The sequence below is a fragment of the Lissotriton helveticus genome, chromosome 1_1 (genome assembly GCF_964261635.1).
Source record: "Lissotriton helveticus chromosome 1_1, aLisHel1.1, whole genome shotgun sequence".
Classification (NCBI taxonomy): Eukaryota; Metazoa; Chordata; class Amphibia; order Caudata; family Salamandridae; genus Lissotriton; species Lissotriton helveticus.
In genome coordinates, this window is record NC_136057.1 from 962,512,264 (window position 1) to 962,532,251 (window position 19,988).

At 44.9% G+C, this 19,988-nt stretch overlaps 1 protein-coding gene across 5 annotated transcripts in view; it reads left to right on the forward strand.

Moving 5' to 3' along the window:
- Positions 1-19,988, forward strand: part of SFMBT2 (Scm like with four mbt domains 2) — a 1,092,424-nt gene that overhangs the window by 589,409 nt on the left and 483,027 nt on the right. For all 5 annotated transcript variants that reach the window (XM_078677113.1, XM_078677108.1, XM_078677111.1 and 2 more), the window contains one exon: positions 2,532-2,629. In XM_078677113.1, coding sequence (XP_078533239.1) covers positions 2,532-2,629 — 98 coding nt within the window. The remainder of the gene's footprint in view (positions 1-2,531; positions 2,630-19,988) is intronic.

The following is a 19,988-nucleotide window of genomic DNA, read 5'->3' on the forward strand; positions in this document are numbered from 1 at the left end:
ACACAGTAACTTTCGACCAGCGTCCGTTACTCATACGCTCACTCTTACACTCCCCCTATCTCGGTCCCACGGCGGTCAATGGTACCTCGTGACCTCCGTACTATGGTCGACAACTACTCTGGATGTTCGATACACCCAAAACCACTTAAGCTCTGGCCTGAACTTAAGATTTGCCAGTTCACCCGTTTACCAGGTAACCGGTTCACCAGGTTGCGCGCGCTCACAACCTTCTCTCATTCACACTACAGGCATTCAACTCCGCAAGACATTACGATACAAATACAACACAAAACACCGCAATCTGTTCACGCATGACCCTTGTTATACTCACTCTCCTCCGATACTGCTGCTTTTCTCGCACCGTCTGCACCTTCGGCGCACGATTCTTCCGCTGCTCGTCTCTCGATGTCTAGGGGCCTTGGGGTAAACTAACCTCTCTAGATTACCTTCCTCAAGAAGATAACCATCCTACTCTGCTACCAACTGTTAACGCGGGATTTCTGGTTACTAGTTACCTTACCAGATCCCAAACCAAGTCGACTGGATCGTTGGTACCTGTCATTGAGTAAAAGGCAATCTAACATTAAGGCAATCAATTAAGAACTTACACCACTCTAAATGACCACTGACCAGGATTAAGTTTTGAAGATTTAATATAAAACCAAAGATAACTGAAGATACAAACTTCTTAAGATGAGATTCAAAAGGTAAACTGGTATCACTATGAACATAAATTCTTTGAATAATCTGAGTCTACAAAACAGAATAATGAGTACAAGTTCGAAGATCATTAGGTTTGCAAGTATTGATATGAGTTGCAACTTAAGAGTCATTACAGAAAAGAAAATTCAAGTTAGTCTGTCCCTACACTAGACTAAGTGACATCCCTACTTAACAAGATCTTTACCCCAAAAGGTGTCAGCCGTGGTGACTTCCTAAGAAGATCACGCACTTCTCTTTGTTTTCTTCTCTGATAATGGGTCTCTCCTGATCAGCCTATCTGCCTACCCGTCCGCTTCCTTATGCTCCCAAAATCATCTGCTCTGCTCTCCTCCCGGGTCGCTTTCCCTAATACCAAATCACATTTCCGATAGGAACGCCCCTTGGGACGCCCCTCACGTGGTACATCTTTGCGCGGTAAACTCCATGATGGTACTCTTCAAGACCCTCGTTAAAGTTGACCTTGGTTCCCAGACTTCTTCTCCAGTGCCGATACCCCCTGAAATTCCTGAAGACTCCTACAGGCCTGCGCCAAGCGCCACTGAACAAGGCTCTATTCATTTCGACTGATTAGGACCCCTCGCACCTGTATACAGGCCATCCTACAGTGGGCCTCAAATTCCAGGCTCCCCCATATCTATAGGTCATAAAGCATATGGAAAGCACAGTACTTGGCACCTCTCGACTTCTCCTCTAACGAGCACATTTCAGTTCAAAGGAACATCACTATCAGTTCGAGCCTACTTGATTTACATGAAGCGGGTCCCTGCACTCTGAAAACATTTAACTTGATTTAAACAGCATTCTTAACTAACATACGTTTCTTAAAGTACACATCTATAAAGCATATATTTCAAACTAAATTCAATAATACATTTTGGAAGAACCATGTTAACCCCACCTCACATTATTTTAGCAGCACGTTTAGATTTTCTGTGAATTGCCATGAGGCCTACACAATATAACTGGTTTTGTAGAGTTCCATTTAACTCTTACATTATTCCTTTAACATGAGAACGTGAGGTTTTCATATTCATTCCAACATTTTCTACATTAGTCTCATACTGCTATGATTATTGTTACCCTAATTAAAACACCCTATACATTTTACTACTGAATATAAGACACTCTGGTGCAAGGTATATGTTAACTAACTACGTGCTTGTAAATATGATGCACTTATACATTTTTTCTCAGACTAGTGCTCTCTCATACGTGTGCATGCAGAGAGGAGCTACTGTATAAAAATGTTGCCTATATGGATATCATGAAATTGCCTGATGAGAACAGTACAAGCAGTTTCCATCTGATGCTCTTCATATTTAAGCAGCTGTTTAAATGAGGCGCATCTGATGGGAATCATGACAAAGTTGATTTTGATTTGGGAATTAAACCTATATTAGTAATGTCAGAAAGCATATATATGACAGATACATTAAAAAACTGATATATAGTGCTTCATTATTCATACCTTCTCTAGGCGCTGTAGGTAACTGAGGTTACAAGTGCCCAACTAAGCGGTACTTAGTTTATCAATCTCTTAAGACTACAACATTGAACTGCCCTATCCAGGCTCAGCACTCATTCTCCAGACCACAGCACAGCATTGCGGCAACATGTCAGCAGAAATCTCTGTTAATAGAGCCCTTGTGCAAACTGACTCCGAACTCTTCATACATTGTAAAGAAATCTATTCTGTCATATCACATATAGATATTATCCACCGGGGGATATGTGCACTTCTTTATGTACACATACATTCTGCAAGTGTTTTCTTTCCCTTTACATCCCATCTGCTGTTTTTGTTTTAGACATCTGCTGTTTAAAGAACACGTCTGAGTGGAAATGTGCTCTGGAACAATCCCTGAATGATGCAGCGAAGTGTCCTCTTCCAGTGGAAGCGTTTAAGGTGAGTGTGATTTTGGATAAGTGATTAAACACTACAGCCGTGAATAAACAGCAGTGGCATTGGTGACCTAACCGGAGGAGTTCACATTCACACAGCTCGAAGTCAGCTATCTGTGGCAGGGTGAATAACGCAAAATGGTGGGGCCTCCCAGCAGAATCTGATGAAGTGGCCCTAAATCTCGAATATTTTACAGATATGGACATGATTGGGGTGCCCGCTACACCTCAGGGGCTGCAGGGGCTTGTGTTACGTCCCTGAACTTTGTATTATGTCAATATTCAGGCCAGATCCCACCACATATGAATATAAAGGCATTTGTATAGCGCACAGCTACTCAGTCGAGTGTCTTGGCGCATCAAAAGGCCCCCTGGAATAGACCCGCCCAATGACCTCCAAGCACATGAAGGACACATATAAGGAAACCTAAAGGCGCAAAAGCAGTCTTCACAGTTTTTGGTTAAAAAGCAGGGCTTTAAGACGCTTTCTGAAATTGGTAAAATCCGTCACTGCTCTCAGTGAGGCGGGGAGCGCATTCCAGGCCTGAGCGCCTGGAAGCCCAAATGAGGATACTCCAGACCGCACACGGGACATTCTGGGTACCTTCATTGAGGAGGATCTCAGTAATCTGGAAGGGAAATAATGAGAGATCCTTCTACTCAGATACTTGGCCCCTGTTCCATAACAAGCTTTGAAAAATAGTACCATCGCTTTAAATCGCATTCTGTTTTTTACTGGGAGCCAATGAAGTTCTCTAAGGTAAGGGGACATATGTGTTCTCACCTTAAGGCTGAGAATGGCTTTAGCTGCGCCATTCTGTGCCACCTGTAGACATTTAAGAAGATATTCTGGAAGGCCGAGAAAGAGGATATTCACATAGCAATATATAACGGTGTGCTTTATTTAGTATATTTTATGTAAAATGCTCAGAATTCAGACGGCATTACAACATTGTCTCAAGGGGACTGTCTGTTCTAACGAATCAGAGACCAGCATTCTGACACCAGCGGTGGCTCCTACGTAATGGCAGAGGGGCATCGCCCCACTCGCTAGAGTCAGTCACAGAAAAATAAAATATTAAAACGATATCATTTTATTTTTCTGTGACTGGCTGGCATGTCTAGGTATGGCTGGGTCAGTCCGGGCCATAAAAGGGAGGAGTGGTGGGCACTTAGCGAAGTGCACATGTAAGTTTGGCCTGCCGACTTAGGCCGGCTGAACAGACATGCGCACTTATTTTTCTCCAACCCAGCTGCCTTCACAGCCAGTTGGAGAAAAGCTGCTGGCTCCCCGGCAGTGTGTGAGCAGCTGACCAGGCCACTCAGACCAATCCTGGCACTGAGAGCAGTGTCAGGATTTGGCTGGGGAGCCTGTGCTTTGCCACAGATTGCTGGGCTTGAAGGATCGAGGCAGCCGTCGGCGCCAGAGGCAGAGGCAGCAGAAGGTAAAAAAATGTTAAATCATTATTTTCCCCTAAATTCCATCCCCCCTCCTCCACCAGCCACTCACCCCCTCCAACTTTCGTTTTGTGGCAGATGCCACTGTTTTACACTACTGGAGAAAATGCCTGACTAAAAGAATTAAGGGGCAGATTTATGTTGGGAATGCGCCACGTTTGTGTCACGCAACTGCGGCGTAAACGTGGCACATCCCTACGACCCATTTACAACGTGACGCATCTAGGCAGATGCGTCACGTTGTAAAGCCCTGCGCCACTTGTGGGCGTTCCGGCGCAGGGTGGGCGTTCCGGGGCAGGTGCGCCTCGCAAAAGTGGCTGAGTGAAATCTATAAGATTTCACTCAGTCACTTTCAGGCCAATGCTGCGTCAAAACCCTGCGCCTGCTTGAAGCATGCGTAGGTCTTGACGCAGCATTGTAAAGATGGGGCACCCCCGAGCCTTGCTGGAGCTGCGTCGCAATGCGCCACCTTTACGGCACAGATGCGTCACGCATCTGTGCCGTTTTTGCCCCATGGTGCGCCGCATTGTAAATGCGGTGCACCATGGGTGGCGAAGCAGTGGCGCAAAATAACTGGCGCATCCCTGAGGATGCGCCAGTTCTCATAAATCTGCCCCTTAGCGTTCTTCTTGTCCTTCTGAATGTATGGTATGTGTGACAGGGCCTTTCTAAATGTTGGTAACAAAGATTTACTGAAAGAACTGAGGTTTGGAGTTACTGTAAATTCACCTGGACATTGTATCTTGGGAACGGATGATTCATATCAAGAAGATATGCTACCAGAATATAATTTGGCATAAATATTGTGTCCGAAATATAATTTACAAACATATTGGCTCATTAGAGTTAATAGAAAATCTTCATACAGTTGCAGATTTTTTAAAATGATATTTAAGACATGATCTTCATGTCAGGAGATATTTCTGCGTGGAAAACGGCCATGTCGCACCATTGCTCCATTTTGGATGCCTGTGCCGTATATTTGAGCGGGCTGGCAAAGTGAACGAGCATTTTGAGAATGTAGGGGTGATTCTGTTACGTAGCTAGAAGCTAGGCTGCTACTGTAGTGACATTTCAAGGTGAGTTCTTATCACTATACCTGGTGGCATGTCGCCTTATAAAATGAGGTTTCAGACCCCTGTACCGTGGCGAGGATTCAGCACGTATTACTTCCTCGGCTGTCAGGGCTTCTTTAAATGGTGGCCATTTGCTGCCATGCTCTCTTGCACGCCCAAAAGATGTGTTTTTCTGGATGTACTCTTAAAAGCCTTAATGGAACCTTAACAAGTATTGGTTTAACTTTTCTTATAGTGAGCGTTTAACTAATGTTCACCCCAAACTGAATTATCCATGGCCCTTACGTTTGTTTATTTCGTATGAATAATAGTTGATAACACATAAGATGCCTCACGCCAAGTTCTAGTGGAATGAGTCGACCGACAAGGAAAAACGTGTCAAAAATAAATACTGCTGGTAATAGGACTAAAGCGACACAAAGAAGAACAGTTACAGAAGCGCATTATTTGACAAAACAATGTCACTGGTAAAATAAAAGATGGTAGAAAAGGAACACAAACAGAAGAAAAAAGAAAAATAATGAATGTCCAGTTTAAAAAAATTACAAAATACTGTCCACTACTAAATTAAGTGCAGGGAAATTCTAGTGTGAAGTGATATGTTTTAGAAAGATATTGAACTGAAAGTCGATACAGTTGCATAAAGAGGGCATAGGAGCAGAGAACGATTGGCTACAAATGCAACATACCTAAATTTGGGATTTTGCAACTGAAAGAGATAGAAACTCTAAAGTAATTTTGAGCTCAAAACTCTGGCTCCTTTGATGAAGAGCCATGCAGTACTTCAGCACAACCAAAATGAAACATGGTGAAATTGAAGCCAATGAGGATCAAATAAAATAGGGGTGATGTAACTGTGAGTCTGGGAATCTGAGAGTATAAATGAGAAGTTCAGAAGAGTGTTTGAAGTGGCACCTGAGCAGAGGGGAGAAGAGCAGAGAAAATACCATTGCAATCACCCATCCTGACAAGCACAAGCAATGTATGTAGAGCGAAGAAAACATAGCTTTATCAAGTACATATTAAAATATTTTTTTAGCGAAGGAAGAAAAAACTAGAAGGATTGCGAATGTGCGCAATGTGAGATTTGAAGCAAACTGTAAAATGTAATTGATAAAACTAAGAAATGTAGGAGATGTCCCCTAGGTAGGAACAATACATAGTTGAAAAAGAGAAGCGAATCCAAGTTGCATCCAGAATTTCAAAATGCTTTTTTATAACAAGAACTGATGCAGTTTTTGATGGATAACCCAGCTCATAATGACACAGAGACGGGCGTCACACAATGAATACCACCCAGAGGCAATATACAAAGGTAAAGATGGCTGTCATTGATTCTTTGGTGGATTGAGGCACTCAGCACCACACCAGCCTGCAGGTCTTTATGTATGCTAAACGCATCGTAAAGAATATCATTTGCCAAGTCTTTGTGCAAAGCACATAAAAGGGTTCGCACCAGAAGCATTCCATTTGGATACATTGTGTTTGTCTACTAAGTGAAGAGGAAACCCATTGAAGGACAAAAGCTCAGGCATAAAGCTAAGATGGAATTGAAAGTCACAGTGGTGTTGAAGGTCACAGAGACATCCAGCTGGAGTGGAAATGGAGCAGCATAATAGCGTACCTATTTATTTCACAGATTTATACAGAGTGTGAAACCAAGATGAAAAAGAGAATAGTGAATGGGCAAGAGCCAAAAGTGCAGGTATCCACGTGGAAAAGACATCAGGTGCAGTCTAAGTGCATAAGCAAAGCCTATGATTCTTAGGATGGCAGATATAATCTGAAGAAAATGAACTCTTAAATGCTTGCAGAAAGTCATCAGTATGGTTTTTGTTCTTTGTTCTTAAGTGTGCCAGCAGAGAGTTCCACACAAGAGAATCAGCTCTTGACAAGGATTAATTTTGAGCATGGGTAGTTTTGAATGGCAGTGGCTTCAAGAAGAAGGTTATTTGCACTCATGACACCATCCAACACATGAGGGTGGCAGTGTCAATGCATTCCTAAGAATGGAATCAGATTGATGAGCAGTCAGCAACAGACATGCTGCAATGTTTTCTAGACACATGGCTAGTGCTAGAAGAGCTGTGATATCCCGAATCGTAACTAAATTCTCTTCATCTAGGTTTAATTTGTAACACAAGTGTTAGACCTGTCAGCCTTAGGGTGGTCTTCCCCCAAACATTTTGCCCTGCTCCTCCGTTTTTGCTGATCTAGTTTTGTTGGCCTTGGGACTCTGTGCAGATTACTACTGCTAACTAGTGCTAAAGTGCATGTTCTCTCTTCTTTAAACATGGCAAAATTGGCTTAACACCCAATTGGCACATTTAATTTACATGTAATTCCTTAATAAAGTGGCACTAGGTGTACCCAGGGCCTTTAAATTAAATGCTGCTAGTGGGCCTGCTTGGCATTTCGGGCTGGACTGTTCCCATGAGGCACAGGGTCAAGACTGATTTGCATATGGCTGGGTCTGAAATGCAGTGGCGAAGTGAGCTAAAAAACGATGATGGATTCAACCCAGATCTGTGACTGGGGAAGAGTGACTGAAAAGTTTCAGCACTCCGTCCATCATGTCCTTGTGTTTGCATTGTGTGCCCTAATTTGGCAAGGTATGCCCAGACGTGGGTCCCTTGCTCACTTTGTCACTGGATTCAAGCTACCCTGGCTGATATATGGTGTTTCCCCGAAACCGGTCCACAATGCTTGTCTCCTGTTCATGAAAGACCCGAGTGGGCAGTTCGGGCTGGAGTGTACCCATGAGGCACAGGGTCAAGACTGATTTGCATATGGTTGGGTCTGTACTGGGGTGGCAAAATGAGCTAAAGAACGATGATGGATTCAACCCAGATCTGTGACTGGGAGTGTATGTGAAAAGTGTCAGTGGTCCGTCCATCATCTCCTTGTGGTTGCTTAGTGGGCCTTCAGCACTAATTGTGCCATTCACTTAAGTAGCCCTTTAAACATGTCTCAAGCCTGCCATTTCAGAGTGTGTGGGAAGTTCTAAGCTGCCAATAAGGCCTGGCAAAATAAACCTCTTGCCAAGCCTAAACCGTCTTTTTTTAATACTTATGAGTCAACCCTAGGGTAGGCCCTAAATAGCCCATAGGGCAGGGTGAAGTGTATATTTGCTTTTCACTACTTTAAGTCTTACCTGTCCCATAGGATACCATTGGGTTGGCTTATTACATTTAATAAGTGATCCTTCAATTGGGAGCATATAGGAATCTCGAGTTTGGTGTCTAAAGAATTGTAACTTAAAACCCTCTTTAATGGTATAGTCGAATTTTAAGTCACAATTCTGAAAATGCCAATTTTAGAAAGCTGGCATTTTTTGTCCCAATCATTTGGTGCCTGCACCTTGTTTTCTAGGTCACATGACAAGGTGTAGCCGGCAGTTGGTCTTTGTGTATTGCTCCCAGACAGTGAGACAAAGGAACATAGATGTTGGCAGGATGAGCCATCTCTGACTTGAAGAGGAGGAGGAGCTGTCACCTACCACACTCGCACATCACAAAGGCTCTGCCTGAGCACACTCACAAAGGTTTCAACACTAGTCTACTGTGACACCAGACAAGCTGGGGACAGGGCAGGGAGGCAGGAAATTCCAATCACCAATGTGGGTGAAAACTCCCTTCTTGAAAGTGGGCAACAGGTATAAATATTGGACACTCAGACCCAGCCCTTCAGTACACCTCAGGAACTGTGGAAGAGTCAGAAGGAATGCTGCATTGCTCTGCTGTAAGGACTGGTATTATGCATCCCTGCTGCCTGAGTGAAAGGGCTGGACCAGCATCTTGAGCCCAGGACCACCAGAGTGACTCCAAGGGCTTGTTGGCTGACCTGCAGATCAGAGCCTCGGGGACAGAAAAGACTCCAATCATCTTGAACCCTGCTCCTGACCTTAGTCTGCTGTGAGTCTTGCCCCCCCCAGGTGGTGCCACACCAGACCTGCACCCTTGGAAGTGGACCTGAAGGTGCTCGGCCAGCCCTGCTGAAATCATGTGGACAGAACACACAGAGCACAATGCATCTCATCACATCTCTGCTTTGGAATCCCCGCTGTGAGACTCATCCCTACACAGGACACATTCTATAGCCCCTTCAGAACTGACACTGCTTAGCTCATCACCGACAAAGGACCCAACATCGCAGCCTGCAGCTTCCTGAGTACCAAAACAAAACTTCACATCACAAGCCCCTCGTTGACAGCCTTCTCGATGACAAAGCAGGACCTTGTGTCACAGCCTCTCAGCTGCCGTAGCAGAACCCATCCTTGGCGCAGGATCTTGCAACGCAACCAGGATTCAAGGTATTTTGTTCAGTAGGCCTAACTTGGTCCTTGTATCCGGCCCGCACTCTATCGCGGTCAACCTGAACTTTTGACTTTTTCCTGATCTAATGTGACCAAATAACCACAGTTAGCACTTTGTTCTTCTAGGCACTATTTTCACTTAAGATTTTAAAATTGCATATCCCTGGTTCTACTGATTATATTTTTGTCATTTTGTTCACAAATATTTTATAACATTTTAATCTATTTTTCTTAACTGGTGTGGTCTTTTTCTTGTGTTGTGTTTTCAACTTCTGTCTGTTTCAAGTAATCTTTGTGCTTCTTTTAAGACCATCTGAGACACTCTCCCTGACCCATGTGGCCCCCCTACTGAAAACAAAACGCTCCACGCTGGTTGAAGTTAACTCTTTCAGTGGGACTAACCTGGTCCCTTTATCCTGTCTGTGCTCCATCCTGGTCAGCCTGAAATTTTGACTTTTACCCAGACTCGCACGGCCAAATAGCTGAGAGTGAGAGAGAGAGAGAGAGAGAGAGAGAACTCTGTTTATTTAGACCATAGTCTAGGAACCTCATAAAACTTAATAAAACAACAATTACATAGATCCTAAGATTAGAAGGTACTTTACCCACATCATTATTCCTTACCAGCAATACATTAAAACCATTTGGTCTAAAGTTCCCTCGGTCTTAAGCCTTTATCTACTGAATGGGAGGGTTTGCAGTTAAATGAATCACAGTCCTTGCTTAAGTTTTTCTCTAGCAAAACAGTTTACACCTCTCATATAATTTCCTAGTGCAATTGCGATATCCAGATTTTCCATTTCTATCAGTAATGCAATGGCTTGAGCTTGTGACCTTATTCCGTATTTTACAAATAGTAGTCCCAGAAACAGTTTTCTCACCTCTAGAATCATAAGGCAATCTAACAATATGTGCAATATTTCACACTTGGTCCCCAGCCCGCATTTGCATAATCCGTCGGGATATAGTATTTCTGCATTTAGTTTCCCCTCCATTAGCCATGGGTTAGTGCCAATTCGTATCTTCAAGATTTTGCATCTAAATCCATAGTTTGGCAAAGTTTCTAGATACGGGTACCAAGCATCATTTTCCCACGCTTTTATCATGCATTGGATCGATTTTTTTCTTTCTCAAGTATTCTAGGTCCTAATTCCTTGATTGCTCCATACCTTGGGCCCTAAGTAATCTCTTGGTAAAAGCTACGTCTAAGGGATTCTGGTTTGCTCTCACCTTTAGACTCCCAGTGATCTCCTTTATTTTCCTTCTCGCTTCCTTTGCCCATTTTAGGCTGCTATGCCGGATTTCCTCACTGCACCAATGTGAAACCTTCTGTGCGCCTCTTGGGATTGACGTTTCCAGATTCTTGCCAGGGGCATTTGGGCCTGACTATTCATTGCCTGTATCATGGCTGAGTTAGGTAGGGACAATAGCATTTTTAGGGCCTTACCTTCCTCCCAATCCCACCCTCCTTTGCCACTTAAATAGAGAACTTCTACCCCATACAATAATTGGGACGGGATCATAGCTTCATAAGCTTTTAACATTGGTTTATTTGACATGGCCCTTATAGTCTTTATTAATTAGCTGAGAGTGGTGCTGTGTGATTTTAGGTGCTCTACTTTCCTAACGTATTTAAGTTGCAAATCTCCTATTCTACTATTTGAATTTACATCGTTTTGGTGTCAAATAATGTATTACATTTTACTTTACTTCTCTAAATTTGTGTGGGATTTTTCTTGTGTTTTTTACTCTTACTATATTGCTGGTTGAAGTGCTGCATAAATACTTTACACATTGCCCCTCAGTTGGGCCTGACTGCTTTTATGGCAAGCTACCAGAGGGTTGAGCTCAAGTTAATTTGGGTTTACCTGTGTCTCACCCTGGCAGAGTTTGTGGTTGCTGCTCAAGTAGGGTTTCATCCCCCACAATCAGTAACCAAAATTCAAACAACAAGAAATACTTGTCTTAGTTTTAAATAGATGGAAAATACCATGAGTAAAAAGAACATTTATTGGTAGGAAGAAAAGACGGGCAATATTCCCTGATTAATTTTTGAGTAAGTTGGAAACGTACAGCTTGTGTAACATGGAGCCTTTCAAACTCCAGGACCACATAAAACCAATGAAGAGAGGGCAGCTTAAATTCACCCTAACCAATGCTATGTGTTTTGTTAGAGATGAACTGTGGTGATCATGTCAGAAAATGCACTTTGCTTACATTGTCTCAATACATTTACATTATAAAATTTAACAATTAATGCTCATTTAACAGTTTGGCATAATTAAATAATGTGTCTACCATTCTCTGGTTGACAGTCTTCTGATTATTTCTAAATTTCCCAGAGCAAACTTTTGAGCTCAAAAGATACATTTTTTTATGTCATAAACCAGAACTTAACGATGGTGCTTCCATTTTTTTCCCTTAGCTATTATAATACCCATTTGGCTCTGTAAAGAATGTTTTTTAAGTACAGAAAAAATATTCTTCCTTACCTTCGCAATGGGATCTGTATACCAACATTTGTGAACTTTACTTCTGAATCAGAAAATATTGTTCTGAATGTTCATAGACAGTCCAGCAGTGTTCATTACTTTGTGTGTGAGCATAATAGATGCCTGCATTGTTCTCACCTTAACTAACACTTCCCAAAATCGAAGGTGCAATTAATCTCCACTTTTTCACTCCTTGACCCAGAGCTATTTTTCCATAAAACGTCTTCAATGTTATTGTATTCCTGTGAGGTCTTTGCATAGCCTATTTTAAGATATATTCTAAAATGTATTCTAAGATATAATTTTCATTTCATATGCTTGAAGGAAAGATTATGAAAAAGGCTATCTATGGATAATCAAAGATCGATAATGTGATAATCGATAATCAAGTTTTTGGTTTTCCCCTCCACTAGAAGATTAAAATTAATTTCAGGGTCAAAATGCACCATCTTGATCTTACTACACATACTCCTTTAGATCTGCTGAAGTATGACTAATGATGTATAAGCAATTCTTATCTGCATGTTAAGAACTGGGTCACAGGTTGACTGGGGTGTAAGCCCTGGTTAAGCAGCAACCATAATTCTAGTCAGGGTAAGATACAAGCAAGCCCAAATTAACCTGTGCTCGCCCGCCTGGTAGTTTGGCACAGATCAGTCAGGGTTAACTTAGAGGCAATGTTAAATAATTGTGCAACACTTCAAACAGTAAAACAGTGAAAACACTACCCAAAAAGATCCCATACCAGGTCAGAAAAACAGAGCTTAATTTAATGAGTAAAACTTGACCAAAACGACAAAAGTCCATTCAGTACAACCAAAGTTATGAATTTTTAAAGAATAACCTAAAATAGCACCGAAAAGCATAAAGCGCCAACCACAGTTATCTGGTTCTGCTGGACCGGGTCAAAGTCAAAAGCTCAGGCCAACCCAATGGAGCACGGGTTGGATACAGTCTCAGATTAGTCCAGCTGAAGGATTACCTTTGCATGTTTTGTGCAAAGAGCATCACAGGCGGTGTTCGGCGTGTTATGAAGAGCAGGCCGAATGTCACAGACGGGTGGGCTGGAGCTTCGCAGTGGCAGTTCTCCGCGGGTGATCAGTGCTTGCTATGCAAAGAGAAGGGCTGAACTTTGGAGCAAGTAGTGCAGGTCTAGTATGAACTGAACCATTCATGGTCGCGAAGAGCCCAACAGCTTGATTTGAAGAGCTTGTGAGCCACGCCAAGGGTCCAGGACCTGAGAGGCACCCCTTGGGGGTCAAGAACTCTGCAGCTAGGTCCAGAAGCTGATTGGGAAGCCTTTTCTGTCCCCGATAATTACAAAAAGGGGGTGGTGATGGACAGAGTATCTGAGTTAATCAGAACACTCCTACCCAGTCAACAGATCAGGGCTTGATCCATCACCGTTTTTTAGCTCACTGCATCATCCCAGTTCAGAACCTGGCTATATGCAAATTAGTCTGTCCCTGGCCCAGTGCATCATGGGAACAGGGCAGACCAAACTACCAAGCCAATTCTTCACTGGAAAGGAAACAAGCTTCCGGGGACCGGTTTCTGGCATTACAGCCGTCTTCGGCCCGGCTTGCTTGAATCCTGATGGTGCAATGAGCAAGGGACTCATGTCTGAGCATACCCTTCCACACTCATGGTGGCCAAAATAATTACAAAAAGGGGGTGGTGATGGACAGAGTATCTGAGTTAATCAGAACACTCCTACCCAGTCAACAGATCAGGGCTTGATCCATCACCGTTTTTTAGCTCACTGCATCATCCCAGTTCAGAACCTGGCTATATGCAAATTAGTCTGTCCCTGGCCCAGTGCATCATGGGAACAGGGCAGACCAAACTACCAAGCCAATTCTTCACTGGAAAGGAAACAAGCTTCCGGGGACCGGTTTCTGGCATTACAGCCGTCTTCGGCCCGGCTTGCTTGAATCCTGATGGTGCAATGAGCAAGGGACTCATGTCTGAGCATACCCTTCCACACTCATGGTGGCCAAAATAATTACAAAAAGGGGGTGGTGATGGACAGAGTATCTGAGTTAATCAGAACACTCCTACCCAGTCAACAGATCAGGGCTTGATCCATCACCGTTTTTTAGCTCACTGCATCATCCCAGTTCAGAACCTGGCTATATGCAAATTAGTCTGTCCCTGGCCCAGTGCATCATGGGAACAGGGCAGACCAAACTACCAAGCCAATTCTTCACTGGAAAGGAAACAAGCTTCCGGGGACCGGTTTCTGGCATTACAGCCGTCTTCGGCCCGGCTTGCTTGAATCCTGATGGTGCAATGAGCAAGGGACTCATGTCTGAGCATACCCTTCCACACTCATGGTGGCCAAAATAATTACAAAAAGGGGGTGGTGATGGACAGAGTATCTGAGTTAATCAGAACACTCCTACCCAGTCAACAGATCAGGGCTTGATCCATCACCGTTTTTTAGCTCACTGCATCATCCCAGTTCAGAACCTGGCTATATGCAAATTAGTCTGTCCCTGGCCCAGTGCATCATGGGAACAGGGCAGACCAAACTACCAAGCCAATTCTTCACTGGAAAGGAAACAAGCTTCCGGGGACCGGTTTCTGGCATTACAGCCGTCTTCGGCCCGGCTTGCTTGAATCCTGATGGTGCAATGAGCAAGGGACTCATGTCTGAGCATACCCTTCCACACTCATGGTGGCCAAAATAAAAGGGGGTGGTGATGGACAGAGTATCTGAGTTAATCAGAACACTCCTACCCAGTCAACAGATCAGGGCTTGATCCATCACCGTTTTTTAGCTCACTGCATCATCCCAGTTCAGAACCTGGCTATATGCAAATTAGTCTGTCCCTGGCCCAGTGCATCATGGGAACAGGGCAGACCAAACTACCAAGCCAATTCTTCACTGGAAAGGAAACAAGCTTCCGGGGACCGGTTTCTGGCATTACAGCCGTCTTCGGCCCGGCTTGCTTGAATCCTGATGGTGCAATGAGCAAGGGACTCATGTCTGAGCATACCCTTCCACACTCATGGTGGCCAAAATAATTACAAAAAGTGGGTGGTGATGGACAGAGTATCTGAGTTAATCAGAACACTCCTACCCAGTCAACAGATCAGGGCTTGATCCATCACTGTTTTTTAGCTCACTGCATCATCCCAGTTCAGAACCTGGCTATATGCAAATTAGTCTGTCCCTGGCCCAGTGCATCATGGGAACAGGGCAGACCAAACTACCAAGCCAATTCTTCACTGGAAAGGAAACAAGCTTCCGGGGACCGGTTTCTGGCATTACAGCCGTCTTCGGCCCGGCTTGCTTGAATCCTGATGGTGCAATGAGCAAGGGACTCATGTCTGAGCATACCCTTCCACACTCATGGTGGCCAAAATAATTACAAAAAGGGGGTGGTGATGGACAGAGTATCTGAGTTAATCAGAACACTCCTACCCAGTCAACAGATCAGGGCTTGATCCATCACCGTTTTTTTGCTCACTGCATCATCCCAGTTCAGAACCTGGCTATATGCAAATTAGTCTGTCCCTGGCCCAGTGCATCATGGGAACAGGGCAGACCAAACTACCAAGCCAATTCTTCACTGGAAAGGAAACAAGCTTCCGGGGACCGGTTTCTGGCATTACAGCCGTCTTCGGCCCGGCTTGCTTGAATCCTGATGGTGCAATGAGCAAGGGACTCATGTCTGAGCATACCCTTCCACACTCATGGTGGCCAAAATAATTACAAAAAGGGGGTGGTGATGGACAGAGTATCTGAGTTAATCAGAACACTCCTACCCAGTCAACAGATCAGGGCTTGTTCCATCACCGTTTTTTAGCTCACTGCATCATCCCAGTTCAGAACCTGGCTATATGCAAATTAGTCTGTCCCTGGCCCAGTGCATCATGGGAACAGGGCAGACCAAACTACCAAGCCAATTCTTCACTGGAAAGGAAACAAGCTTCCGGGGACCGGTTTCTGGCATTACAGCCGTCTTCGGCCCGGCTTGCTTGAATCCTGATGGTGCAATGAGCAAGGGACTCATGTCTGAGCATACCCTTCCACACTCATGGTGGCCAAAATAATTACAAAAAGGGGGTGGTGATGGACAGAGTATCTGAGTTAATCAGAACACTCCTACCCAGTCAACAGATCAGGGCTTGATCCATCACCGTTTTTTAGCTCACTGCATCATCCCAGTTCAGAACCTGGCTATATGCAAATTAGTCTGTCCCTGGCCCAGTGCATCATGGGAACAGGGCAGACCAAACTACCAAGCCAATTCTTCACTGGAAAGGAAACAAGCTTCCGGGGACCGGTTTCTGGCATTACAGCCGTCTTCGGCCCGGCTTGCTTGAATCCTGATGGTGCAATGAGCAAGGGACTCATGTCTGAGCATACCCTTCCACACTCATGGCGGCCAAAATAATTACAAAAAGCCAGCCAGGTTCTGAAACTGGGATGGTGCAATGAGCTAAAAAACGGTGTTGGATCTAGCCCTGATCTCTTGACTGGGTGAGAGTATGCTGCTTAATTCAGAGACTCTGTCCATCACCACCCCTTGTTGTAAATATTTTTGTCCACCATAAGCGTGGAAGGGTATACTCAGATGTGAGTCCCTTGCTCATTGCACCATCAGGATTCAAGCAAGCCGGGCCGAAGACGGCTGAAATGCCAGAAACCGGTCCCCGGAAGCTTGTTTCCTTCCCAGTGTAAGAATTGGCTTTTATAGTCTGGTCTGCCCTGTTCCCATGATGCACTGGGCCAGGGACAGACTAATTTGCATACAGCCAGGTTCTGAAACTGGGATGGTGCAATGAGCTAAAAAACGGTGTTGGATCTAGCCCTGATCTCTTGACTGGGTGAGAGTATTCTGCTTAATTCAGAGACTCTGTCCATCACCACCCCTTGTTGTAAATATTTTTGTCCACCATAAGCGTGGAAGGGTATACTCAGATGTGAGTCCCTTGCTCATTGCACCATCAGGATTCAAGCAAGCCGGGCCGAAGACGGCTGAAATGCCAGAAACCGGTCCCCGGAAGCTTGTTTCCTTCCCAGTGTAAGAATTGGCTTTTGTAGTCTGGTCTGCCCTGTTCCCATGATGCACTGGGCCAGGGACAGACTAATTTGCATACAGCCAGGTTCTGAAACTGGGATGGTGCAATGAGCTAAAAAACGGTGTTGGATCTAGCCCTGATCTCTTGACTGGGTGAGAGTATTCTGCTTAATTCAGAGACTCTGTCCATCACCACCCCTTGTTGTAAATATTTTTGTCCACCATAAGCGTGGAAGGGTATACTCAGATGTGAGTCCCTTGCTCATTGCACCATCAGGACTCAAGCAAGCCGGGCCGAAGACGGCAGAAATGCCAGAAACCGGTCCCCGGAAGCTTGTTTCCTTCCCAGTGTAAGAATTGGCTTTTGTAGTCTGGTCTGCCCTGTTCCCATGATGCACTGGGCCAGGGACAGACTAATTTGCATACAGCCAGGTTCTGAAACTGGGATGGTGCAATGAGCTAAAAAACGGTGTTGGATCAAGCCCTGATCTCTTGACTGGGTGAGAGTATTCTGCTTAATTCAGAGACTCTGTCCATCACCACCCCTTGTTGTAAATATTTTTGTCCACCATAAGCGTGGAAGGGTATACTCAGATGTGAGTCCCTTGCTCATTGCACCATCAGGATTCAAGCAAGCCGGGCCGAAGACGGCTGAAATGCCAGAAACCGGTCCCCGGAAGTTTGTTTCCTTCCCAGTGTAAGAATTGGCTTTTGTAGTCTGGTCTGCCCTGTTCCCATGATGCACTGGGCCAGAGACAGACTAATTTGCATACAGCCAGGTTCTGAAACTGGGATGGTGCAATGAGCTAAAAAACGGTGTTGGATCTAGCCCTGATCTCTTGACTGGGTGAGAGTATTCTGCTTAATTCAGAGACTCTGTCCATCACCACCCCTTGTTGTAAATATTTTTGTCCACCATAAGCGTGGAAGGGTATACTCAGATGTGAGTCCCTTGCTCATTGCACCATCAGGATTCAAGCAAGCCGGGCCGAAGACGGCTGAAATGCCAGAAACCGGTCCCCGGAAGCTTGTTTCCTTCCCAGTGTAAGAATTGGCTTTTGTAGTCTGGTCTGCCCTGTTCCCATGATGCACTGGGCCAGGGACAGACTAATTTGCATACAGCCAGGTTCTGAAACTGGGATGGTGCAATGAGCTAAAAAACGGTGTTGGATCTAGCCCTGATCTCTTGACTGGGTGAGAGTATTCTGCTTAATTCAGAGACTCTGTCCATCACCACCCCTTGTTGTAAATATTTTTGTCCACCATAAGCGTGGAAGGGTATACTCAGATGTGAGTCCCTTGCTCATTGCACCATCAGGATTCAAGCAAGCCGGGCCGAAGACGGCTGAAATGCCAGAAACCGGTCCCCGGAAGCTTGTTTCCTTCCCAGTGTAAGAATTGGCTTTTGTAGTCTGGTCTGCCCTGTTCCCATGATGCACTGGGCCAGGGACAGACTAATTTGCATACAGCCAGGTTCTGAAACTGGGATGGTGCAATGAGCTAAAAAACGGTGTTGGATCTAGCCCTGATCTCTTGACTGGGTGAGAGTATTCTGCTTAATTCAGAGACTCTGTCCATCACCACCCCTTGTTGTAAATATTTTTGTCCACCATAAGCGTGGAAGGGTATACTCAGATGTGAGTCCCTTGCTCATTGCACCATCAGGATTCAAGCAAGCCGGGCCGAAGACGGCTGAAATGCCAGAAACCGGTCCCCGGAAGCTTGTTTCCTTCCCAGTGTAAGAATTGGCTTTTGTAGTCTGGTCTGCCCTGTTCCCATGATGCACTGGGCCAGGGACAGGCTAATTTGCATACAGCCAGGTTCTGAAACTGGGATGGTGCAATGAGCTAAAAAACGGTGTTGGATCTAGCCCTGATCTCTTGACTGGGTGAGAGTATTCTGCTTAATTCAGAGACTCTGTCCATCACCACCCCTTGTTGTAAATATTTTTGTCCACCATAAGCGTGGAAGGGTATACTCAGATGTGAGTCCCTTGCTCATTGCACCATCAGGATTCAAGCAAGCCGGGCTGAAGACGGCTGAAATGCCAGAAACCGGTCCCCGGAAGCTTGTTTCCTTCCCAGTGTAAGAATTGGCTTTTGTAGTCTGGTCTGCCCTGTTCCCATGATGCACTGGGCCAGGGACAGACTAATTTGCATACAGCCAGGTTCTGAAACTGGGATGGTGCAATGAGCTAAAAAACGGTGTTGGATCTAGCCCTGATCTCTTGACTGGGTGAGAGTATTCTGCTTAATTCAGAGACTCTGTCCATCACCACCCCTTGTTGTAAATATTTTTGTCCACCATAAGCGTGGAAGGGTATACTCAGATGTGAGTCCCTTGCTCATTGCACCATCAGGATTCAAGCAAGCCGGGCCGAAGACGGCTGAAATGCCAGAAACCGGTCCCCGGAAGCTTGTTTCCTTCCCAGTGTAAGAATTGGCTTTTGTAGTCTGGTCTGCCCTGTTCCCATGATGCACTGGGCCAGGGACAGACTAATTTGCATACAGCCAGATTCTGAAACTGGGATGGTGCAATGAGCTAAAAAACGGTGTTGGATCTAGCCCTGATCTCTTGACTGGGTGAGAGTATTCTGCTTAATTCAGAGACTCTGTCCATCACCACCCCTTGTTGTAAATATTTTTGTCCACCATAAGCGTGGAAGGGTATACTCAGATGTGAGTCCCTTGCTCATTGCACCATCAGGATTCAAGCAAGCCGGGCCGAAGACGGCTGAAATGCCAGAAACCGGTCCCCGGAAGCTTGTTTCCTTCCCAGTGTAAGAATTGGCTTTTGTAGTCTGGTCTGCCCTGTTCCCATGATGCACTGGGCCAGGGACAGACTAATTTGCATACAGCCAGGTTCTGAAACTGGGATGGTGCAATGAGCTAAAAAACGGTGTTGGATCTAGCCCTGATCTCTTGACTGGGTGAGAGTATTCTGCTTAATTCAGAGACTCTGTCCATCACCACCCCTTGTTGTAAATATT